Source organism: Bos javanicus, chromosome 15 (genome assembly GCF_032452875.1).
Source record: "Bos javanicus breed banteng chromosome 15, ARS-OSU_banteng_1.0, whole genome shotgun sequence".
Classification (NCBI taxonomy): domain Eukaryota; kingdom Metazoa; phylum Chordata; class Mammalia; order Artiodactyla; family Bovidae; genus Bos; species Bos javanicus.
Window position 1 is genome coordinate 42,925,312 of NC_083882.1, and position 26,528 is coordinate 42,951,839.

Sequence of the window (26,528 nt, forward strand, 5' to 3'; positions counted from 1 at the left end):
AAGAAAAGAAGCATAGGACCCTAATAATGGAACTGCTTTTCAAGTCTTTATGAATGATTATGTCTACAACTATGACTCTCTATCAGTTTGTGGTATTAGAAAAAGACAGCCTGTAAACCTGAAGCACGAAAGTGCTAGGCTTTCAGAATGCTTCCAGGGAATCTCTGGGTAAATAAGAGAAATAAAATTGGCATTTACTAAAGCCATTGAAGGTTATATGACCACATACTGGGTTTTCTCTCCCTGCTCTCAGCACTGACTTATAACAAGATAAGGGATTAAAAGTTCGGGAAGTGATCAATTGCACAGTATTGTGACAATGTCACTGATTTGTGGACTGAAGATAGTTAACATGTTAAGTTTCATGTTAGGTACAGTTTACCACAATTCTAAAAAAAAATCACACACACACAAAAGACATGGGATTAGAGGTTAGGAGGTTATTAACATGGAATCTCTTTAATATTTCTAAATAAACTAAAGAACTGCTTTGAAAGCTGCCTGTCTTCTTGTACTTATCTATAAAAACAAGATAAATAAGTTTTTATCTATCTTGTCTGTTTTTAATTTTCCCAGCATCATATCCTGTAAATTTATGAGCTAATCTTTTTTTTTTAATTATCAACATGTAGTGTTAATAAAATATTTACACTTACTTGACATTTGAACATATTGTTTTCATACCAAAAATCATTTGGTTTTGATTTTTAATCCTTTCACCATCTCTGGAATTCTGAATGTTAGTGTACTTTATCCTCTGTTGTCATTTCAGTAATCCAAGGAGTTGACAGTTTGATTTGTCATTCTCATAAAGTTGACATTAATACATTAATCTTGCAATCTTTATTCAAGTTGTATATAAGGCAAGGGAAATCTTGTTTATTGGAGGCCTTTTTAATAGTTATGTATGCCGTTTTTAATTTTTACACTTAACGTTACTCAGCAAAAGCTTGCATTATCACTGAAGAAGGCTTATTTTAAAAAAAAAGAAAAGATTAGTAGATGAGCTAGTTGTTTTCACTATCTAGGCCTTTTCTTCTCAACCCCCAAAGAACTGAATTGTTTCATGTTTGAAATATATGTCTTATCTCTCCACCAGTGTTTCTGAGTCTTAGAAATTTGCTGTGAACTTATGAAATTCACATGCTTGTATTCTTTCTCTCCCCGTTTCTTTTTTCTTCTCCTCCCCCGACCCTGCCTCACCCACCCAAATCATCCTGTTTCTCCTTTCCATACCCCTGAAGCTATCCTGGCCTTTTAGTTGTACCTCAAGCTGTACAGGACAGTAGTTTACCAAGAGTAGCCCGCTGCTATCGACACAATCGCCTGCCTGTTGTATGTTGGAGAAACTCAAGAAGCAGTACCCTGCTCCTCCGATCTGGAGGATTCCATGGAAAGGGAGTGGTTGGCCTTTTTAAGTCTCAGAACTCCCCTCAGGCAGGTAAGCAACTCTCCACAGCACTATTCTGATCCTTCCACTTCTGGGTATTCCAGACATTCAGGAAGTGAAGTCCAGGAATGCTAGTTGTGCCCTTTCCATCAAGCCTCTCACATGTGAACTTTTCCAGTGCGCTGTGTATAGTCTGTTCAGTTAAGAACTGGAGTTGACGCTGTGGGGCTCCGCCTTGAATTTGACATCTTGCTTAATATGTCTGTCTATATTTGAATTTTAATAGAAATTAACATAGTAAAGTCTTTGGTTCTAGCTGTTTTCATTTCAGCAAACCAGAGTATCCACAAATGGAAACAGATATAATAATTGTTTTCTTTTGGGGGGGAAGTATTCAGATATATTTACTAGCTTCAGAAGTAAATAGGTATTCTGTCCTATGTGATATAGGATATCCTGTCTCATTCCTACATGTCACGCACACACACACATACAAGTCAGCAACCTAAAGACCAAAATCCTGGTTTTGGAGCACTCAATCAGAAAGGTTTTTAGGAAGCTAGAGGCTGGTCAGTGTAAGAAAAAACGCACACTAAGCGCAGCCCCCTTTTTCTGAGGACACTTCTGAGCACTGGGTTTGAGGTCTGAAGTTAGTCAGAAGCTACATTTTGCTAACCTTTCTCATAACCTCTAGCTTAAAACAGATGCTCAAAAAATTTAACCAAGGACCACTAAGACACCAGATTCAACTTAGGAATGACTTCCCTCTTTGGAAATGAGCAAACTCAAGTTCAGTGGTTCAGTAGGTAGAACCATGTGCTTTTTGATATGTCTTCTTTATTCTCATCCATACCTTCCTGAAAGTTCAAAGTTGGCCAGCATGTCTTTGATCATTCAGTTGACTTGAGGACATTATACACACAATGCTATATTATTGGCTTCCCTCATGACTCAGACAGTGAAAAATCAGCCTGCAATGCAAGAGACCAAGGTTTGATCCCTGAGTCATGAAGATCCCCTGGAGAAGGGAATGGCAACCCACTCCAATATTTCTTGCCTAGAGAATCCCAAGGACAGAGGAGCCTGGTGGGCTATATTGTTGTTGTTATTCCGCTTGGCATGGAATCTCAACATATATATATTGAAGGCAGTCGGCTTTTAACTTTTTCTGTCCTAAGGAATCTTCTCAAGCTACATAAGGGGATGATAGAACATAACATATGTAGATTACATAAAGTGAGTGAATCATCTCAGGAGCATTATTATGAGCATATCACTGAGCTTTTAGTTGGAAAACTTGAAATTGTCTTATTCCACTCATTTCTGATTTTTCAGTATAATATAAATTTATTGTTTTTCACACTTTTTGAACTCACACATTTACTCACATTTTAATATCTTTGAAATGGGAATGTGACCTACAGTTCATGTGATCAGAAAGAATTGTGTCTTGGCTTAAATGGCAGTTTTTAAATTCTCATTAAATAAAATAGTAGTGCATCTTATAATTAATGGCATTTTAGAGTTTATAAAATGATGGCACTTTAAAGTTGATAAAATATAAGATAGTAATGCTAATTATTTATTTCCTAGTCATGTTGTAAGAAAACTTGTTATTATCTGTTGTTCTTCTAGTCAGTCCCCTCCCAATACCACTTTAGAGTACCTGGGCCATTTTCAGTGATTCTGTTTTATTCCATGCAAGCCAGGCTCAGACTCCCTCCAACCAGAATTGCTCTCACTGTTGTTTCCATCTGTGCATACTTTTTGATCCTGTTTTAGAAGGACCAGGGGATTGAGCAGTAGCTGCTCCTATGTCCTCATCTTCCTCCACTCTTCCCAGAACAACCCTCTACAAGTTCACGTCCCCTGTTAGGCCAGTGTGACAGAATTGGAATACAGTTACTGGTATTGGGAAGTCTCACTTCTGCTCATTCTGGGATGCTGAGGGAACCCACTCCATCCTCTGCTCCCGAACAGAGGCATGGGTCATCACGGAAATGTTGTCTTTTGTAAATCTTTGAGTTGGTTGGATAGTGAAAAACTATACCTCCACTTGGGAGGCCAGCTGTGTGCTGGCTTTCCAGGCCTGGGCTCTTTCAGGAGGATGAGGAGGCAGCCTGGAAGTATATGTGGTGAAACCATTATCATCGGAGGATTAGCTATTTAAGTTTGGAGTTTTAAGTGGGGCTGGTTTCTATATTTGAGTGTGGTAACTTGAAGACCATATATAGAAGGAATAAGCATATGTATATAGAGTGAACCTGTTTTATTAATATAGAGATGGTTTTACTTAATATCTTTTCCTTTTATAGCTCCTACCTCCTCTTTAGAATCTTCCAGTAGCATAGAACAAGAAAAGTACTTGCAAGCATTACTGAGTGCAGTTTCTGTCCATCAGAAACTCAGTGGCAATAACCCTCTTACTGTCAGGCCAGCACTTGCTCTGTCTCCAGGTAAGATTTGATATAATGCATTTCTTTTTGACAGCTATGAAAGGTCATATTCATTCCTAGGGTTAGCCTCTTTAGTTATTTGCATTGTTCCGTCAACACGACCCCTTAATGTTTTACCTTATGGTCTGTAACTTTAGCTTTTATCAGGGTACCACTATAAATTTCTAGTAAATAGTAACCAAATTTAGAGATTCGGTTATTTCCTTTTAAAAAGAGTAGTAAGAGAGGTGGTAGGAAAGACAAAGTCATGTGAGTTTTGTTTTTTTTTCCTGAAATCTGTTTTACACAGTTTAAAATATCAGTATTAGAGTTGACTGTGTAAGTTGAACATGTTTATTGAATGTTTATTAAAATCATCATGTATAAGTTTGAAATTCCTAAAGTTTCTGTGGCCTTTTATGACTTGCAGTACAGTTTGTTTTCACTAGATTTGGATGAAGCCATTAAGACTTGTACTAATATTCTGTTTCAGTTATCATGTGATGGAACCCCAAAGGGTTCATGTAGAGGTAACCCTAATGTGTTAGACACAGGAGCATGTGACTTGAGAAGCTGGTCTCCTTGGCTTAATCAGCTATTTGAATTAGCTCAACATAAGCAGAAAGTGGCTTTTCTTGTAAAGTAACACCATGCATGCCTTGCTTCATTTATCATTCAGTTCTCTGATTGCACTTGCCAAACCTAACTCTCTATAATCTTGCAGATGTGTGTATCTCTGAGGAAATAGTAACAGTGCCTTGTTATCTCTATTAAGCTTTGGGTACTTAAAAAGTACAATGTTTGGCAGCAATTAGACATGCTACACATGAAGATAACTTTTTGTCATTTGAGTAATGTTAACCCCAACGACATGGTTTTTGTTCTTCTTTTTGGCTGACTTTAGGGACTGAAAGGAGGACTTCAAGAATGTCCACTGTGCTTAAGCAGGTAGTGCCAGGACATTTGGATGTAAACCCATCCAATAGCTTTGCTCGAGGAGGTTAGTAAGACTGATTTTATAACTGAGCCCTGATACAACTTTAAAAGCAGAAAATTTTTTCTAGATAGTGATACTTTAAATCAACTAATGATTAAATTTGTTTTTAATCACCCTTTCTAAATGAATGATCAAATGTATTACTAGCGTGGTGACAGATGAGTTTAGCCTCATGGAACAAGAGGTATAATAATTGCTGAAATCTTACATACTGATGAGTTTGGGAGCACTGGATGGGGAGGGGAACGTGGAGCATGTCGAAATGGTGACTTGGCCCTGGCAGCAGTCCATGATGCTTCAAGTATGCAGGGTAGAAAAGCTGAGCACAGAAGCATAAACAGCTAGGGCATTGTAAGCCCAGACTCGAAGGCTGTGCCTCCAATGCCTGTTATTTTTACTCTTGTTCTCGGAAGTGCTAGGTTGAGGAATAAGAGACAATAGTTCAGGATCGACATAAAGACTATTTTACAAAATTCACTTGTTTCCCTTTTGAAAACCAAGATTACTGTGCACATCTCCTGGCAATCATACTGATTCTTTATATAGATACTTTTTTTTCCTTCTTCATCAAAACTTTCTTTGATTGCAGAGTTTCCTAAGAGCTTTCACCCTTCTTCGGTATTCTTCCTAATCAGGCCTTAACATCATTGTATTAGTTTCTTGGGCTACTGTGACAAAATGCCACTGTGTGGCTTCAAAAGCCATTGTACGGAAGCCAGGCGTTCAGAGTTAAGATGTTATCAGGTTTGGCTTCTTCCGAGGGCCATGAGGAGTAGTCTGTTCTGTGCCTTTCCCCTAGCTTCTGATGGTTTGCTGGCAATTTTTGGCATCCCTTGGCTTGTAGAAGCATCAGCCAGATCTCTGCCTTCATCTTTACGTGACATCCCTGTGCACCTGTCTCCAAATTTCCCCTTTTATAAAGACACCAATCACACTGAATTAGGGGCCCACCCCACTGAAGTGTGACCTCATCTTAACTAATTACGTCTGCAGTGACCCTATTTCTAAATGGGGTCACATTTTCTGAGGTGCTAGGGGTTAGGACGGCTTTAGCAATACGTGAACCGTGAACTTCCAGGTGTTCAAGCTGGTTTTAGAAAAGGCAGAGGAACCAGAGATCAAATTGCCAACATCTGCTGGATCATCAAAAAAGCAAGATAGTTCCAGAAAAATATCTATTTCTGCTTTATTGACAAGCCAAAGCCTTTGACTGTGTGGATCACAATAAACTGTGGAAAATTCTGAAAGAGATGGGAATACCAGACCACCTGACCTGCCTCTTGAGAAACCTGTATGCAGGTCAGGAAGCAACAGTTAGAATTGGACATGGTACAACAGACTGGTTCCAAATAGGAAAAGGAGTATGTCAAGGCTATATATTGTCACCCTGCATATTTAACTTCTATGCAGAGTACATCATGAGAAACACGGGGCTGGAAGAAGCACAAGCTGGAATCAAGATTGCCGGGAGAAATATCAATAACCTCAGATATGCAGATGACACTACCCTTATGGCAGAAAGTGAAGAGGTACTAAAAAGCCTCTTGATGAAAGTGAAAGAGGAGAGTGAAAAAGTTGGCTTAAAGCTCAACATTCAGAAAACTAAGATCATGGCATCCAGTCCCATCACTTCATGGGAAATAGATGGGGAAACAGTGAAAACAGTGTCAGACTATTTTGGGGGCTCCAAAATCACTGCAGATGGTGAGTGCAGCCATGAAATTAAAGGACACTTACTCCTTGGAAGGAAAGTTATGACCAACCTAGATAGCATATTGAAAAGCAGAGATATTACTTTGCCAACAAAGGTCCATCTAGTCAAGGCTATGGTTTTTCCAGTGGTCATGTATGGATGTGAGAGTTGGACTGTGAAGAAAGCTGAGCGCCGAAGAATCAATGCTTTTGAACTGTGGTGTTAGAGAAGACTCTTGAGAGTCTCCCTTGGACTGCAAGGAGATCTAACCAGTCCATCCTAAAGGATATCAGTCCTGGGTGTTCATTGGAAGGACTGATGCTGAGGCTGAAACTCCAATACTTTGGCCACCTCATGCGAAGAGTTGACTCATTGGAAAAGACGCTGAAGCTGGGAGGGATTGTGGGCAGGAGGAGAAGGGGACAACAGAGGATGAGATAGCTGGATGCATCACCAACTCGATGCACATGAGTTTGGGTGAACTCCGGGAGTTGGTGATGGACAGGGAGGCCTGGCATGCTGAGATTCATGGGGTCACAAATAGTCAGACACGACTGAGCGACTGAACTGAGGGGTTAGGATGACAACAGAAGAATTTTGATGGGGTGGGAGGCACACAGTTTGACCCATAACAGTTATATGTAGCTTTTTCCTGAACTTTTAAATACTTGTTGTTTTAAAGTCTAAGATACAATCTTCAGTCTTCTCCTCATTTCTTTCTTGGTGAGTTTTAACTAAAAGATAGTACAGTGTATTTCTCCTAAGGTTTCTGGTATTTCTGTTGCCAGGAACTGGTGTCAGGATTTGGTTAGAAGTTGCAGTTCTCGTTATTTCTTCATTTGCCATCTGAAACCTTATATTAGCAGGCATGTCAGCACCTTTTCCCTTAACTTTTAGTAGAATGCAACTTCTTGGTTTATCTAGTTGAAACCCTCCCATCCCCATCCTACTCTTGATTTCTGTCTTCATTTTTCTGGGCTCCAAAATCACTACAGATGGTGACTGCAGCCATGAAATTAAAAGACGCTTACTCCTTGGAAGGAAAGTTATGACCAACCTCGATAGCATATTCAAAAGCAGAGACATTACTTTGCCAACAAAGGTTCGTCTAGTCAAGGCTATGGTTTTTCCTGTGGTCATGTATGGATGTGAGAGTTGGACTGTGAAGAAGGCTGAGTGCCGAAGAATTGATGCTTTTGAACTGTGGTGTTGGAGAAGACTCTTGAGAGTCCCTTGGACTGCAAGGAGATCCAACCAGTCCATTCTGAAGATCAGCCCTGGGATTTCTTTGGAAGGAATGATGCTAAAGCTGAAACTCCAGTACTTTGGCCACCTCATGCGGAGAGTTGACTCCCTGGAAAAGACTCTGATGCTGGGAGGGATTGGGGGCAAGAGGAGAAGGGGACGACAGAGGATGAGATGGCTGGATGACATCACTGACTCGATGGATGTGAGTCTGAGTGAACTCCGGGAGTTGGTGATGGACAGGGAGGCCTGGCGTGCTGCGATTCATGGGGTCGCAAAGAGTCAGACACGACTGAGCAACTGCTCTGATCTGATCTGATCTGAAACTTCATCAACAACAAACACATTATCTATTCCTCCACTTGGCCAGGTGACCTATATTATAAATTTATGTATGAAACTGTCTCAGTTTCTGTGTTGGTACCTGAGGCTCAAGGATGTTCACCAATATGTTTCAACTACAGTATCTTTTCTTTTTTTATATTGGCCTCAGACTCATGGCTTTTTTTATGCAAGGGAATCCCCACTAGTGGTTACATTCTAATCTTGTGTCCTTTCTTTTCTATTCTCAAATGTACCTGGAAAGCTGTATTTACATCTTAGGGTTAAACTCTATTTAATTTGTTTGGGACTCTTTCTATGCATAATGAGGACATAATTATTATTCATGATCCCCTTCCCAAATATTTTCTCCTAAAAATTACTGTAAACTTGGTGTGTTTCCTTATGACAAGATTTTTTGCTCCTAAGCAGGTCCATCTCTTAATTCTTTCCCAAAGCCTCCACATCTCGCAAGGTCCCAGTGATTAACTGGAAGATGAAATGTGGCCACTTCCTGACACCTTAAACTTCTGTGTCCCTCGAGCTGCTTTCCTTTGCCTCTTCTGATAGCATCATCCCTCCTCATACAGAGCAGCAAGAATGAACTGGGGCAAGCTTGGGAAATCTCAGAAGATTCCCTGTTAACATGAACATGGCAGGTGGACTCACACTCAGATTGGCCAGGGCATGACTACATGTAGACACTTGCATGCCTTGCCGTTAGTTCATTTCCTTGTTCCCATCCTCAAGTATAGAGTCTTCATTTTTCCAGAGAGCTAGGTACCACTTCACCAGCAGTTCCTCATTTACCCTGTGTGGAAAGAACCTCCTATCTTGGAATCTCCCTACAAACCTTCTCCTTTTTTCTATTCTATTTTCTCTGTTTTTCCATTCCTTTTCATTGTCATAGAATCTTAGTTCCTGCTTTCCTTCTTACGCTCTCTCCACTGTGCCTCTGACCTACCCTGATGAATGAGGGTTTAGACTGACCTCCACCTTCTCCTTCACCCTTTTGCAGTCAGGGTGGTCACTTAGCATTGAGCATGCATGTTGAAGAGTTCCTAAGACGGGAGAAGCAACCTTTTTGCTTCTTAACTGCAGAAACCAGTTAAGAAACGATGAAGATGTGAATAGATAACATTGCTTTTCATTTAAAATGACAGTAGGTTTTGTGCCCTGTGAGCAAAATGCAGATATTTGCAACTTGGATAAATTATCTTGTGTAGAAAAATGCCATGAGAAAATCCGCCTCTTAAATATAAAAATCAAATAGCTGGGTAGCCACATGGAGGAAAATTTTTAAGTTTTTCCTCCTTTACATTTCCACAGCCCTTTAAGTTCCTCAGCAAGGTTATTTTATCCTTAAAATAACCTTCAGGACAGATGTTTCAAGAGACTTTGAAGATGACATGACCTAGCCAAGATCACTTAGCAAATAAGAGCAGAACTGGAACTAAGATTAGTTCAGTCCATTTCAGTGCAGCGTTCCCTGAATGTAACTTATACGTCATGCATTTTGCTAGGCATAAGGTTACTCTGATAAATATAGTACGCTGTCCCTACATCCAACCCTAGCATCTCTTTTCCTTCTTTCCTTGCTTTGTTCTGAACAGAGTAGAGAGAATAATACCATTGCTCAAGAAACTCACACTCTGAACAACACTTCATTCCCATGGGTGGGATGAACTAGATGACTTCTTGCCTGAAGCAATCTCTTTATCCAGACTCTTCTGGACAGATCCAGGGCCACATGGTTGCTTAGGTAACAAGACACTAAGAGTTCAGTTCAGTTACATTCAGACTCAAACTGCGGTCCTAACACTTAATGTATGATAGTAAGCAACTTAGGAAACCTCTTCATTTTCAGTGTCCTCATCTGTAAAATGGAGATGATAATTAATATTTTCGCTTTCAAGTGGTTATAAGGAAAGAATGAAATATATGTAAAGCGCTTAACTTAGTAACTGGCTCATTATTAATAGGAGCTCAGTGAATGTCAGTTCCATTATTATTATTGAAGTTATTGTCATTATCGTTGCTTCATACTCCACTGAAATGGGAGGGAAGTCTATATTTGAATGTAAATTGCCTTAAGTCTGGTTGCTCCTCACTGGCAAAAGGCAAGCAGATAAAGGAAATGTGCCTTCAGCCTAGACCAGTAACTTTGAAATTTTTTTGATCACGACTTACGGATATAAAATGTATTTCTTACCGTATGTATACATATACCTTTGTATATGTATGCAAAATGTATATAGACTATAATGAAAGTTTCACAAAACAATATTCATCTATATACCACAAGCAGCGCACATACCTTTTTTCTGTTCTAATCTGTTTCACTTCTTTAAAAATACAGTTTGACCTTCTAAAATCATTTCACAAACCACTAAGGAGGACTCTGCAGTTTGGAAACACACACCTCCAGGTTGGTGTTAACATGCTCAGGACACGTATTTGACACCTGAAAATCCCTTAGAACGATAAGTGGGCCTCACCAGCAGTGAAGCAGCGTCACACCTTTGGGTGACACGACCGCCACGTGGACTGCAGTTGTCTAAGCCCCACACTGGCCCCATGGCAGTGCAGGCTGTTTTCTCATTGCTGACTTTCTGCTCAGCGATAAATACATGGCAGTTTTTCATTAATGAGGCTCTGTTTGAGAAAATACTTCATTATTTTACAATTTAATACCCCTTTTATTCTTTCAGGGCAAATAACTGAGTTCAGGATATAGTAGAAAACCACAACAGCTCACATGTATCAATTTTCAAAAAGAAAGTAATCAGCAAATGTTTGCAGTACCTACATTTCAGGCTCTCGGCATGGAGATAAGACTATTTGTGGGGAATTCCCTGACAGTCCAGTGGCTGGGACTCTGTGCTTCCACTGCTGAGAGCCCAGGTTCAATCCCTGATTGGGAAACTAAGATCCCGCAAGACGCATGGCACAGCCAGCAACAGCAAAGACTAAATGTGATTAGGTCTCTGCCCTTTGTAACACACAATCAGTAAAATAAGATGTGCAAATAATCAGTGTGCTATGGGATCAGAGTTCAAATAGAGCTCTCTACGACTCTAGGGACAGTCAGGAATGGTTTTCAGAGTTTACATTGTTTCTGGATCTTAAGGAATAAGGAGTTTGTCAGGCAAAGAAATGGGAGAGGTCATTCTAGGCTGAGGGACTAGCGTAAGAAAATGATATATTTAGAGAACAATATCTCAAAATCAGGGACCCAAGCACTCAGGCATCACTGTAAGCAAGCATTTACTGATCTGTATTTCAGTACGAAAGTTCAGAGCCTTGACAGAAAGGAGACTGGTAGGCTCCTTTCTGGGAGCCCTGTGCCTTTTTCAGCTCTTTGTTCTGTCTTGTAGTAGCATTTTCTGTGTACCATCAGCCAGCACCTCTGCAGCCTGAGCTTTCTGACTTCTTCTGGCTACTGAAAGCATCAGTGCCCTTCGTTTCCTGTTTCCAAAGGAGTGAGGCAGAAATGAAAGATCATGTCTGATGACTTTTATCAAATTATGTCATATTTTATGCAGTTTTGAAATAGATAGCTTAATTATCCTGCCATTGATGTTTTCAGTCCTTAATAAGAACAGAATCCTTTTCCTTAAGTGACTTGAGCAGTTCTTTTGCTCAGGAAAGAATGTAACTGTGACTGACTTCTCACCGTGTTTGTTATTACCAGGTTAAGTTTGCCACAGTCACAAAGCACTTTCTGTCAGAAAAAAAAAATTACTCAAATTACAAAAGTATTATCTTTGATACTACCTGTCATTTTGGTGCAAGTAGGGATTTTAGGAGAAGCCATTACGTCAGCCATCACAAGCTATATTTTTTGTGGCATTGGGTATTGTCACAGGATCATAAGTTTTTGCTGTGCATAACTATCAGCTTATGGAAAATAAATGGAATTTCCAAGTGAAAAGAGAAAAAAGAAGATAGTGTGGCAATGCTTACTGCTCTACTGCGAAAACATGCCCTTTGTTATTCCAAATGGTTGGTAGAGCTTCATTCCTCATATGATGCCCTTGCTCAAAGAATAAACGTGTTATATAGCAAATCTTATTTGCAAATCAGTCAGCCTCATTAAGTACCAGGACCAATGTATTCCTAACATTCACCCCCTCCCCAAATTCCTTAATTTTATTATAAAAATTTGTTTCTCACCAAGGGACAACCTCTCAAATGCCTATTCCATTTGGCATAATTTTTTAGTGGCACTCTTTGCTGTGCTGTCCATTTCATTGTGCTTATAATATTTATAAACAAGTGCTGAAATTTCATTTAACAGACAGTCAGTTCATCTTTTTGTGTGACTGTTTATTTGTTAATCAAATAAGCTTTTTATTTGTTAATCAAATCTTCTGCTTTTATTATATTTACATTTTCCCTATTGTTAATTTAATTTTTAAAATTAACCTGTTCTTCTCTTATGCAATTTGCTCTGATGTTTGCTGCTATGTACATTTCATTCCTCCTTCCTTCTTTAATCTTACCTACCAGTGCATGGGTACAGAGATAAATGTTTTACTCAGTCCAATCCCAAATCTTCAGCTAAGGGAAGAGTCCATAATCAAGGTACTGTATTATTTGTCATGATGTATCACTGTTTTTAACCATCTTCATATGAAGGCATATGTGTTACAAGTGACTTTTTTCACATTCGTTTGTCAAATTGTATTCTTTATTCTCATTCACATTCTGAATTTCCTCTGTGACTTCATTTACAAAAAAATTAACACTTGCCATAGTATCTAAGAAACCTTATAGGTTGTAATAGGTTCATGCATATTAAGCAGAAATTATGAAACCTTTTCTTGAGAACTGGTCTTTCTGACCCTATAGATGCTTATAAAGAGAGAAACAGATGTGACATTATCATGGTGACTTCTGGTCACCTAGAAACATGGCTTGATTTAATATTTGTCAAAGATTAAAGCTTCTCAAAGAGCCTTTCCAAATCTAAAGAAAGCTCTTTAGGGAAGCAGTAGCAGTGCTGTGTACCCCTGTGACTCCATCACCAGCCTGACACCACAGTCTATGGGCATTTCTAAGGACCTCTGTAAAATTCGAGCTGTATTATATCCCTTTGTGTTTAAATATTTAATATTTGATAGTCTAACTTGCATATAAAATGCTTGATTTTTCTAATTAATTAAGGTCAACTTACGAGATTCTTCCTATAGCTTAGCTTCATCTTTCCCTTGAAGACATCTGCCCCTTTATTTAAAACTGTCCCTCTTAAATAAAGCCTCCTAAGAGTGAAATGCACATTACTAAATTTATAACTTTTCACTGTTTTTCCTGGATACTGGGGAAAAAAAGATAAAAATATAATCTTTACTGACTTAAAATTACATCATTTTGGCATGATGTGCAAATATTAATTCTAAATCCAGCCTCAAATTTTAGTGGGTTTAGTAAAGCTCTGATTTATTTCTTAATGTGGAATTCTTACTGAACTGACTAAAGCAGAAGAATGTTTCTTACTTCTTTCTTGAAGCCATGAGGAATTTACTTCCATGTTCTCTTCCCTAGGCATCATTATTGCCTCCTGCCCACATTTTTTTTTCCTAGAGTCAGTGTACTCTATTTATGATCTCAGTATGTAAATACTGAATTTACATCAGTATGCAAAAATAGAATTGACCTGGGTGATTTCTTAGATTCCTCTGAGCCAAATGATTTTTGAAACGCTGTGTTGAATAATGCTTATATGATGCAGATGACCAATATGATATGTGATTACTTAGATGAATTAATTTGCTATTACCTCTAAAACCGTACCCGCAGAGCATGCATCTTTTTCCCTATCCAATGGCATTCTCACATCAGATTATCTCACTCAACTGTTTTAACTTTTGTGAAGGTGTTTGGGCAAGTCTTCGCTCTAGCACTCGCCTGATCAGCTCTCCAACATCCTTCATTGATGTTGGCGCCCGGCTGGCAGGCAAGGATCACTCGACCTCCTTCAGTAACAGCACTTACCTGCAAAACCAGCTCTTGAAACGTCAAGCAACCCTTTACATATTTGGTGAGAAGTCACAGCTAAGGGTAAGATTTGTTTTTCTCACTTAGAAACTTCATGGATACAGGAAGGCAGCTTCTAAAACTCATTTCATAAACCAATTTTCCTAGAATTTTTTTTTTTCCAGCTTGGATTCTTAACCTAGAGTTAATAATCTCAAAAAAATTAGCTCATGAATATGTTTACATATGTATGTCTGCCTGTACTTAAGTAGGAGATATATATGCATATACACACATGCATATTTTACCCGTGAAAAAAGTGTTTATAATCATTTTCTTTTTTCTTTTATTGAAGTATAGTTGATTACAATGTTGTTAACTCCTATTTTACAGCAAAGTAATTTGGTTACACATAATGTATACATTCTTTTTTTAATATTCTTTTCCATTATGGTTTATCATAAGATACTTTTTTAAATTGGAGGATAATTGCTTGGGGCTTCCCTGGTGACTCAGATGATATAGAATCCACCTGCAATGCAGGAGACCCAGGTTCAATCCCTAGGTTGGGAGGATCCCCTGGAGGGCATGGCAACCCACTGCAGTATTCTTGCCTGGAGAAGCCCCATGGACAGTGGAGCCTGGCAGGCTACAGTCCACAGGGTCATAAAGAGTCAAACATGACTGAGCCACTAAGCTTAGCACATACATATATACATTCTTTTTTTAATATTCTTTTCCATTATGGTTTATCATAGGATATTTTTAATTGGAGGATAATTGCTTTACAATGTTGAGTTAGTTTCTGCTGTACAACACCATGAATCAGATATAAGCATATACATATTCTTTCCCTCTTGAGCCTCCCTCCGCCCCTCTAGGTCACCATAGAGCACCACGCTGATGTCCCCATTACACACAGCTTCCCGCTAGCTAGCTGTTTTTCACGTGGTAGTGTATATATGTCGATCCTCCTCTCTCAATTCATCCTCCTTCTCCTTCCCCGCTGTGTCCACAAGCCCATTCTCTATGTCTGTCTCTATTCCTCTCCTGCAAACAGGTTCTTCAGAAACATTTTCTAGATGGATATATATGCATTAATATACAATATTTTACTCTTTCTGACTTACTTCGCACTGTATGACAGAGTCTGGGTTCATCCACATCACTACAAATGACCCAATTTTGTTCCTTTTAGTGGCTGAGTAATATTCTTTATTGTTAATTATTCTTTATTTATTAATTATTCTTTATTATATTCTTTATTGTTAATGGGTAAAGAACTTGTAGTACATAATCATTTTGAAAATCAGCGTAAACATCAAGACTATTAGGGAGTATACATTTAAAAAAAGAAGAAAGAAGTCTATTCAGGCTGTGGTTTTCCACTCTCTCAGTTCAGCTTCCAGAATCTGTGCCCATGGCAAAACAGATGTTTCTGTTCTTTGTAAACCTATTGATAAAGCATAGGAAGGAAGAAGAGTGGAAAGAGGAGTATGGCACTGCATATGGAAGCAAGGGAAGGCCAAGGTTGTACTTCTTAGGTTACATTTTTTAAGATTCCTCAAGGCTATATACAGAGACACATGTCCTCTAAGACATGTCAGAAAATGTAAAATATTAATTAGCTGCTAATCAACTTTATTCTTACTTTTCAGTTATTATGCTAAAGAGCTTCACTGTGCTCAAGTCCTCTAAATTGTAAAGACAGTCTCTATCTCCAAAAGCAACATTAATTCTTCTGGATTTAATGTTTTGCAATTCACACATTACAAAATAAATTTCATCATTACTGACAGGTGTGTGGGAAATAAAAAGTGCTTGTTAATTAAGAAATCCTCTCAAGTTTAGTCCAGGGCTGCAGTGAGCACTGGACAATCTAGGCAGACCTTCAGTTGAACTGAAGAATGGAGGCTGCGAGCAGGATCCCTCAGGCTTGGTCCAAAGGACGCCAGAGCCTGAGTCAGCTCCTCTGTGGCAATCTGGCTGGCACTTCTCCCGCTGCCTGGACTGCTGTAGTCACTTAGTCTCCAGGCTTTAGGGTAGAATGAAACTGCTGGGTAATGTTCAGTTTTTAAATATGCACATGTGTCTTCTGATACAGCAGGTAATCTTATGTCCAGAAAATAACTGGGACACTTTTCAACAGTAGCCCAGGGAGGCCTGCACAGCCTCTTTGACACCAGTGTCTTTCCCAGAGCACAGACTTCTCACACTTAAGCACACCGCTTATTTATTTATGATCTGAGTCACTCCCCAAGGTTTGTCTCCTGAATGCACATCTCTACCATTCCCTTTGCACATCAGTCTTCAGATAAGCTGTGTGATCAGGCATATACAAGTAAGAAAGACTGGCCAAATAGACCCTTCCTCCTTTCTTCCCTCCCTTCTCTCTTTCATCAATACAATATTATATTTAAAAAGCATAATTCCATAATCCCAAACATAATTTATGGCACATTAGTTATGAGCATTTTCGTGTGTTCCATTCACGTGTTTTTATTGAACTCCGTCTGTAGACTGGGTGCATGCGTTTGATGTGTGCCTCAGTCTAGGCAGCACAGTGCTGCCTGGTTACAGCTCCACACCTTCTTCTCCCAGCAAAAGCAAACACAGGAAACCAATAAGTGAGAGTGACTTACTCTAAATAATCTGGAATTGGCTTTATTTACCATTTTTAATTCATATACTTTTAATATCTTGGTGACAAATTCCTTATAATCTAACAGTGTGTCTCAACACTATGGTTGATAACTACTGCTTTATAAGGTAAGTATGAAAGTGTTATTCTGTCAGTCATGTCCAACTCTTTGTGACCCCATGGACTATAGCCCGCCAGGCTCCTCTCTCTTTGGAATTCTTCAAGTAAGAATACTGGAGTGGGTTGCCATTCCCTTCCTTCTCCAAGGATCAAACCTGGGTCTCCTGCATTGCAGGCAGATTATTTAATTATTTAATCTTCCCTGGTCTGAGCCACCAGGGAAGCCTCTTAAGGTAAGTATACCTACCTCAAGTGTAGATGGGAAATAGAAAAGAATCTAGTTGTCCTGAAAAATAAACTATTTTTTATGTATTAGAAGTTGTTTTTTTTGTACTTTATATAACACACCATTGTAAATCAATTTAGTATACTTCAATAAAAAGTTTAAAAAATAGATAACAAAAAAAGACCTGCCGTACAGCACAGGGAACTTACTCAGGAATATAAATGTTCAAATATCTTGGTAAATATATCTGGATTATAATAAAGGTTTAGAATTGTATATAACTTTTAAAGTAAAGCAAAAAAAAAAAAGGTTAAAAAAACTTGACAATGTGACTGAAATTTTACACATAGATGATAAATCCAAAATATCCAACAATTTGGAAAATTATCCAATGATTGAAATAATTATGAAGTCTATTATATTATACAACATGGAAACATGTTATGACTTGAGATAAAGAATCTAGCAGTATGAGAACAAGAGTTCCTTTCTGTTTTTCTTTATCATCTATATGTAAAATCACAGTAGCATACAGCTTTTTTATTTTTATTTTTTATTGAGATACAATACAATCCACTAGAGGATTTTTCCTACATTTTAGATTATTTCTTTAGGGTAGCTCCCTAAACATGGAATTACTAAGACAAAGAAACTTTTTTTCTTAATATATGTTGGAAATGCTCTTTAAAGGAAAAAAAAAAAACTTGGGAATTTTTGCTTTTTATTTGGAAACTTTTATAGGCCTTTTAAAAACACTCTAACCAGTATAAAACATGAAATGGACCCTATATGTAATCTTTGGCAGCAATTTTGCTTAGTTGTGATAAAATACAAATAACATAAAATTTACTGTCTTAACATACACACTTTAGTGGTGCTAATCACATTCACGTTATTGTATAGTCAGTCTTCAGAAAACAGATGATCCAGTTTCGAGTAATTTGGGCAGGATATGAAGAAAGTGAAAAGAACATGAGAAAATTCATTCATTCTTTGCCATAAGAAGCTGGAGAACTTTTAAATTTTCAGAAGTAGGCAACTAGATTATCAGAATAAACTATTACAGTGAGCCATCAATTTAGCGTTCTTTAGTTAATATTGAAAACTCACCTGGAAAAACTCCATGTGGATTAAAAGTACAAAAATTCCACATGAATTTTTATTTGAGTAAAAGTACTCAAATAAATATAGATTGAAATATATGTCATATTGAGTGGGAAAAATTGTCCAAAAGTTAGAAATCAACAAAGCCTCTCATGTTTTACTGTATATCATTTTTTTTATTATTGGCTTTAAAAGAATAACTACAATATTAGTAGTCTTAGGACAGTGAGACAGTGAGTTCTATTTCCTTCTCCATGTTTATCTCTGTTTTTTTCATTTTCACAGTGGCTGTGTTGTACTTGCATAATAAGAAACAAATGTATATGTCTATAAACTTTAAGTTGTAGAGCTTTGGAGCCTCAATAGCATATTACCTTTTAATTGTAATGCACATCTTAGGGAGATTTAGTTTACAGTTTGGGATTAGTCATGCATCATTGGTTCCTCTTTAGACTTCCAGGTTCATGGCCTTAGAAGAAAGTGAAAGTCACTCAGTCGTGTTAGACTCTTTGCGACCCCGTGGACTGTAGCTTGTCACGCTTCCCTGTCCATGGGATCTTCCAGGCAAGAGTACTGGAGTGGGTTGCCATTTCCTTCTCCAGAGGATCTTCCTGACCCAGGGATCAAACCCGGGTCTCCCACATTGTAGGCAGACACTTTACCGTCTGAGCCACCAGGGAAGTCCTCATGGTTTTTTAAGTGACTTCTATTTGGTGCTATAAGCTCCAGCAAATAAATTCCAGTCTACAAGTAGCCTCTTCAAGTTTCAGAGTGAGAAGTCAAGTCAAACCACTACATCTTACTGAATATCTCTTGCCAGCAATACTGACGCATTAGCCACATAAGATTGACCTTCTTGACCCATTGCAGCCCCTGCAGCTCCTTGGCCTCAACTGACTATATATTATTAAGTATTTCCCTGTTGAGAACATTGTTCTTTTACCTGTTACACTTCATCTGCTTAATTCTCTGCATCTTCATCCACAGAACTTCAAGTTAGAATTTGCTTTAAATTGTGAGTTTGTTCCTGTTGAGTATCATGACATCCGACAAGTGAAAGCCAGTTTCAAAAAGCTGATGAGGGCTTGTGTTCCAAGTGCCATTCCTACTGACTCAGAAGTGACCTTCCTAAGAGCCCTGGGAGACTCTGAGTGGTTCCCACAGGTAATATTTGGAGCAGCTTGTTTTCTAACTCAAGGAAAGAGAGTCCCAAGGGGATATACAAAATTGATATTTGAGGAAAAGGATATTGTATTCCCCACTCCCTGACACTCTCTCCCCTTCTCGTGTGTCCTCTGTAAAGGCCTTTCAGTGCCAGGGCACCACGTGATGCAGGAGGTGCAGGGCTGGAATTCTTCATCCTGGGTTTTTCTCTGTTACTGAAATTTGGTCTCCATAGGATGCTAAGAAAGATTATTTTTAGGTGGAAACTTTTTGATACGTAACAAATTTAATCAACATGTATTTATAAGGCTTCTGGTCTGTCATTGTCAATGGTGATAATCCAGGACAGAACGTGACTTCTATGTGGCTCCAAGGGCCTTTTCCTTTCTCACTTTCTTTTTGTCTCTACCTGTTCCATCTCTCTGGATTTTGGATTCATCCCCCAAACAGCCCATCAAAGGCACACTGGATGCCCTGAAGCCTTCTTAAGGTTTAGGAAAAACCACTTATCCTTCCCTCAGCTAAGTCAGTCCTGTGATGTTTTCAATTGAACTCCTATCGAGAAATTAAGGAAATAGGTATGCCAGCACATAACCCACATGTCTTCCAAACCACAGAAAGAACGGTATTTATGACATGCATGTTTCAGACAATGATGCAGACATTTGGCCAAGAGCCTCTCTGCAGTACAGCCTTGTCTTTAGGCCCCTCGTGCTTGTCCATTACTCCTTCTCCCCCCACAGGAGTGTACATCCCCTCTCTCCCTTGTCTACATCAACCTCCAAGTCTCTGACCTCTTTTTTCCCCCCTTCCTCGCTTGAGGAAGAAAATGGATTGTTTCCAAAAGTACATGGGACTAAAAAGGGGGAAAAAAAAAAAGCCAGAAAATGATGTAAGTACCCAGGGCAGTGACTATTCTCAAGGTACTTAAACTCCAGGAAAACAACCACATATATACTTAGCTATAAATCTGTATGAGACTGTGTTAATTACTGTTAAGGCAATTCAGGATACTTTGAAGTAGCCATGGAAGCTGAGCAATCAGTACTCCCTTCTGTTCCTAAGCTATGAGCCCCAGCCCCAAAATGTTCCCACCACTGAACCTATCCATCTGTTTCTGCTATTCTGCATTTTACTCCTTACTTCATGGTGGATCCATATCAGAAATTAGTGACTAAAAACAATGGAAAACATTGTCCCACTTGGGATATTGGCAATTTAAAAGTTATCTTAGAGCAAATGCTAACTAAGCCCAGGAGAATTCAGGCCTGCTAATAGTTGTGTTATAGGAACTTTTGGGTGAGGAGCTTCCCGTTCCTGGAGGGGACACGTGCCTTGTTCCTGTTTCTAAAATAGCCTACCTCTTTAAAATATGTTGGTGGGGGTGTTTAAATTCCAAGTTGGATTCATTCTCCAAATTATGTCATGAGGCTTAAAAAATTTTTTTTAAATCAGAATGTTACACATTTAGTTTTGAGATCTATATGCTCTGCTCACAACCTAATTGTTCATTAGGGACTTTGAGTCAGTTGGCTTGCCTCAAAAGCTGAGCACAAATGCAAGTTTTCTTCTCATTTAATACACAGTACAAATACTGAAGTGTACGATTCACATTTGATAGAAGCAAAATCTTTTATAATTTCTCTAGGGAGATGCATTTTATATATATTCTGTAATATTTTTCTTTCTCCTAAGATTTTTGGTATGGATATTTTCTCTAGTATGAGGTTTTTTAAATTTTAAAAGTGTACAGTTCAGTTAAAATGAAAAAAGTGAAAAATACTTTTTAGTATATTTACAAAGTTGTGCAGCCCTCTGAGATAAAACATACTACATCATATAATAAGAAATTTTAAATCCAATAACTGTATTGCAAGGGCCACTTAAAACCTGTCTTTGCCACTCCATAGAATTATAATAGCTCTTCGGCTTTGAGGGGAATCTTAGGAGCTCAATTTATTTCATTATGTATCCCTTGAACACATTGTTTTAAATTGTGTCATTGTTTAATCTTAATTTTGATGAAGAGTTTTAATTGTTTAAAATTTATATGGTTCTTTGTTGTTGAAGTATTTTATCCCTAACTTGTTTGATTATCTAAGGTTGATGGCAGGTGTGTCTGTCCTTGGTGCTCAGAAAGCACTTGGTCTAAATGTGGCCTCTGTTCCTTTTTCTTAGCTTCATAGGATACTGCAGCTGGCTGTGGTTGTTTCAGAAGTACTTGAGAATGGTTCCTCAGTTTTGGTGTGTTTGGAAGAAGGCTGGGACATCACTGCACAAGTAAATTATTAAACCATATTTTCTGATGGTTGTATATTTCTATTTCAATTGAATTATTTTAAAATTCTGCAGGTGAATCTTTTGTATAATGACTAATGTGTTTATGGGCAGAGAAGGTACTCTGTTAAACACCGCCTGGTATTCATCAAAAAGCTCTGTGCCAGGAGTTCCTAGGCCCTCCATAGCCTGAGCGCGCTGACTCAGGTCATCAGGCTCCACAGAGCATCACCTCAGAGGTACCATGCAAGCGTGACCAGCCGTGTAGTTCACAGACCATCTTTCTTGCGTTTTGTCAGTTCTTTCTCTGGTTCTGTTAGCCCCTTCTTTACTCACGCCAAAGTATGAGTATGATCCACAGGAAAACGTTAGTCTACATCTCCCAGAAGGTGTAGGTTTGAATTGAGCCTCTCACCTTGTTGATTAACCTAGGAGAAAGCCACAGTCAGCAAACTGGCCAGACAAGGATTAAATTCTTAATTCTCTGTAGAAAAATGTAACCAAAATGAATGAGTCTTACTTTTTAATGGAAAGCTTGTAGAATTAATACAGTTAGTTGTCCTGGACAGGTTAGTGAACAAATTTGCCATCCAGATACTTTGCTTGTAGAGTAAGCGGTCATCAAAATGAAGTGCTTTGTCTTAGCAATAGGAACTTTTCGGGACTGAAAGTAATGAAGTATCCAACCTGCTTGTGCCCTAGGTGACCTCCCTGGTTCAGTTACTCAGTGATCCCTTTTATAGGACGCTTGAAGGCTTCCGGATGCTGGTCGAAAAAGAGTGGCTCTCTTTTGGTCATAAATTCAGTCAGCGGAGCAGCTTGACCCTCAGCTGTCAGGGCAGTGGTTTCACTCCGGTCTTCCTACAGTTCTTAGATTGTGTACACCAGGTAAGTAGAGCAAGTTTAAATCAACTAGATACGAAAGAAAGAACAGAAGTAGCATTTATTGAGTATTGCATTGCTGTGCCAGGCATCTTTATGTCACAACTCTGATGGACTCAGCCATAGACCTGAAGAAATCTCAGCGGTAGATTTCTGGAAATGGAAGAGAAAAAGAACTAGTTGGTTTCTTCTTTTTTAGTTTTTGTTTATTTATTTATGGCTGTGCTGGGTTTTCATTGCTGCACAGGCTTTCTCTGGTTGCAACAAGCAGGGGCTATTCTCTAGTTACGGCGAGCAGCCTTCTCATTGCAGTGGCTTCTCGTGTTGCAAGCCTGTGTTCTAGAGTGCTAGGGCCTCAGTAACTGCAGCACACAGGCTTCATTACCCTGAAGCATGTGGAATCTTCCCAGACCAGGGATCAAACCCACGTCCCGTTCATTGGCAGGCGAATTCTTAATCACTGAACTGCCAGGGAAGTTCAAACTAGTTGGTTTCTGAAATTAAGACAGCTGAGCTGGTTGTTGAGCTTGATCCCAAGTGAAGGGGTTATTCTTGTTTAGTCACTAAGTCATGTCCTACTCTTTTGCAACCCCATGGACGATAGCCTTCCAGGCTCCTCCGTCCATGGGATTTCCCAGGCAAGAATACTGGAGTGGGTTGCCAATTTCTTCTCCAGGGATTTCCCAACCTGGGGATCAAACCCACATCTCCTGCATGGCAGGTGGGTTCTTTACCACTGAGCCACCAGGGAAGCCCCAAGTGAAGGGATCAGCACTCTAAATTACCACCTACCAAGAAGAGGAACAAACTTGGACTTATTCTCTAAGAAGATCTGGTCTAGTGTAGAATAGCAAAAATCTCTAGATGATGGTGGGGCTTGAAATCCTACACGTGATCTTCCCAGTTGGGGAAAACCCTACCTCGTGCCTGAGAATTTAGGAGAGGTAGAGCCTAACCCTTGAGAAAGAATTCGGGCCTGACCAGGCAAGCCTCTGGGGTTGAAAACAATGGCTGAGTTCCACTGGGTGACATAATCATCACTAATCAAAGAGCCAGACAGAAACAAAGGTATGTAATGCAGTCAAATCCAGTGGAACAGGGAGATGTGCATGTTCGGCTCCCTCCTACCTTCGTCTCAGGATTGGGCTTGAGAACTGGATGGCACTGAGTTTGCAGGTTGAAGGTGTTGGCGCCAGTGGCTAAATTGGCCTGGGAAGAACAAGGTTCGTGCTTTCAGCTGTGTTTCATCAACAGTGAATGGGTTTTGACATGTCACACATATTTGTCAAAATGGTGAACCTCTTTGAAATTGAAATACCTTGGCCTCAAGTATGTATTGAAAGGAAAAGTAAAAATATTTTTAGGAACCAGTTTTGGAACTAGGTCATCTTATGTATGGTTGTGTTTTGATTTGTATTCTATTAATCACTTCACCAGCTTTATCAATTCACTTTATATTTTTAAAAATTTATTTAAAGTGTATAATTCAGTAGTTTTTAGTATGTTCATAGACTTGTACAACTACCACAAGCAATTTCAGATTGTTTTATCACCCGATAAACAAACTCCATACACATTAGCAGTGACTTGTACACCACCTCCACCTGGATGCCATTCCCAGCATACACACACACTGGAGGTTGTGTTTTTGATTGCTCCACAGCTTTTTAAAGACCTACTGGATAATTTTAATTGATTTGAGCAGCATCTGGAGAAGCTGGCCGCAAGGTTGAGCTTATGCTTTTAAACTCTTTGTAGCAAATGATCTATTTGCTTCCTGTTGGAATATTAGCCTTTTGATTTGGATTCCTTTCAGCAAATAGATGAAGGAGAAGTGTGAAGCCCATTGTCTGTGAAACAGAAAACTTAACTGAGACCAAGAGATGTGCAGGCATCTCTTCTCACTTCTGGACAGGTGAAGGCATACACGTTCTTCATGAAACACTTAACTCACACTTACTATGCTAACCGAGTGCACCAGGCTGTTTCCTGCCTCCCTGTCTGCCTCCCACCCCCTTGCAGTCATTGCTAATACTTCTTGACCACTTACTATTATGCCAGGCACTGTTCTCAGCACTACATTTCATGATTCTTTCTAGGTAATCCTTGAACCTTTTCGAGGCCTCTTCTTTTGTATTCTAACAAACCATCTACAGACTTCCTTGATAGCATCTATACACTAGCATCCATCTATTAATAAATGCATATTGCCTTCTACTGAGAATTCTTGGGAGCAGGGTCTGTATCATATTAGTCTTCATAACCCTAATATCTAATTATAATTTCAGTCTCTGGAATGTAGTACACCCTCAGTACATAAGTACAACGAATGAATACATGAAAATTGGAATGACCACCTGGTTCAGCCTTATTCAGGCCCTCGTTACCCTTCATCAGGACCATCTCAGATATCCTAAGTACAATTGCTAGTAAAATCTTCTGAATGCTCAGATATGATACTGTTATCCTCTTTTACAAAAATCTTTAAAGCAGACAGAAACTTTCAGTGGCTCTGTGTCATAAAGAATTACTCACAACCAACTTGAATATAATACTGTCAAAAATCACTTGAAAGGTTTTTAAGGCTCCTTACTGGATGTCTGTGTTGTCTCAGTAAGTACTCTCAATCAGTTTTACCCCTGCATTGAAATAATATCACTGTTTATTCACTTGAATACTAGATGAAGCAACTGTCTTTTAATGTCTTTGGCATATAAAAATGTGTGTCTTTAACAATTAAAGTCACAGTCTTCATAATGTGGTGTTCACACTTAAAGAACATGTAGGGATTAAAAAAGCACAATAGAAAAAAAATCAATAAAACCAAGTGCTGGTTCTTTGAAAGGGTAAACAAAATCGACAAACTTCTGGCCTGGCTCACCAAAAAGAGAGAAAACCCCTCAAAAAAAACAAAATAAGAAATGAAAAAGGAGAAATCTCAGCTGATACCACAGAAATACAAAGACCATAAGCGAATACTATGAACGATTATATGCCAACAAATTTAACAAGCTAAGAAAAAAATGAACAACTTCTAGAAACATTGTTGTTGTTTTTAGTCACTAAGTCTTGTCTGACTTATTTTGCAACCCCATGGACTGTAGCCCACCAGGCTCCCCTGTCCATGGGGTTTCCCAGGCAAGAATATTGAAGTGGGTTGCCACTTCCTTCTCCAGGAGATCTTTTTGACCTAGGGATCAAACCTGTGTCTCCTGTATTCTTTACCATAGACCCACCAGGGAAGCCCTCTAGAAGCATAAAACTCACCAAAATTGAATCAAGAAGAAATAGATAATTTGAACAGAATGGTCACTAGAAGTGAAAGAACCTGTAATTAAAAAAAAAACAAAAACTCCCTACATACAAAAGTCTAGGACAAGATGGCTTCACAAGGTGAATTCTACCAAATATACAAAAAACTTATACTGATTTCTTCTGAAACTCTTACAAAAGTTTGAAGAGGAGGGAACAGTCCCAAAGACATTATATGAAGCCACCATTAGTTACCCTGATACCACTAAAAAAGAAAATTACAGGCCAATATCTTTGGTGAATATAGATGTAGAAATTCTCAACAAATGTTAGCAAACTGGATCCAACAACACAGAGAAAAAAAGATGATACACCTTCTTCATTTGAGATTCATCCCAAGCTTACAAAAATGGTTCAACATATGCAAATCAGTGTGACGCATCACATTACAAAGACAATCAAAAACCACATGATCATCTCAGTAGATGCAGAGAAACCATTTGGCAAAATTCAACATCCATTCATGATAAAAACTTTTACTGAAGTGAGTTACAGTGGACATATCACAACATAATAAAAGCTATTTATGACAAACCCATAGCCAATATAATACTCAACAGTGAAAAGCTAAAATCTGGAACAAGGATGCCCACTCACACTCTTATTCAATGTAGTATTGGAAGTCCTAGCCACAGCAATCACACAAGAAAAATAAAAGGTATCCAAATTGAAAGGAAGAGGTAAAATTGTCACTATATGCAGATGATGTGGTACTATGTATAGAAAACACTACAGACACCAT

At 38.8% G+C, this 26,528-nt stretch overlaps 1 protein-coding gene and 1 long non-coding RNA gene across 3 annotated transcripts in view; one reads left to right on the top strand and one right to left on the bottom strand.

Annotated features, from left to right (window-relative positions):
• SBF2 (SET binding factor 2) overlaps positions 1–26,528 on the top strand; it is a 499,008-nt gene that overhangs the window by 442,783 nt on the left and 29,697 nt on the right. The window contains exons 27-33 of one of the 2 annotated variants that reach the window (XM_061440817.1): positions 1,245–1,441; positions 3,706–3,846; positions 4,730–4,825; positions 13,960–14,144; positions 19,139–19,315; positions 21,494–21,595; positions 22,295–22,480. In XM_061440817.1, the coding sequence (XP_061296801.1) occupies positions 1,245–1,441; positions 3,706–3,846; positions 4,730–4,825; positions 13,960–14,144; positions 19,139–19,315; positions 21,494–21,595; positions 22,295–22,480 (1,084 nt within the window). The remainder of the gene's footprint in view (positions 1–1,244; positions 1,442–3,705; positions 3,847–4,729; positions 4,826–13,959; positions 14,145–19,138; positions 19,316–21,493; positions 21,596–22,294; positions 22,481–26,528) is intronic. The other variant, XM_061440818.1, reaches the window with a different exon arrangement.
• Positions 22,517–26,528, bottom strand: part of LOC133261955 (uncharacterized) — a 50,669-nt gene continuing 46,657 nt past the window's right edge. The window contains exon 2 of the long non-coding RNA XR_009741181.1: positions 22,517–22,627. This is a non-coding gene — a long non-coding RNA (uncharacterized LOC133261955). The remainder of the gene's footprint in view (positions 22,628–26,528) is intronic.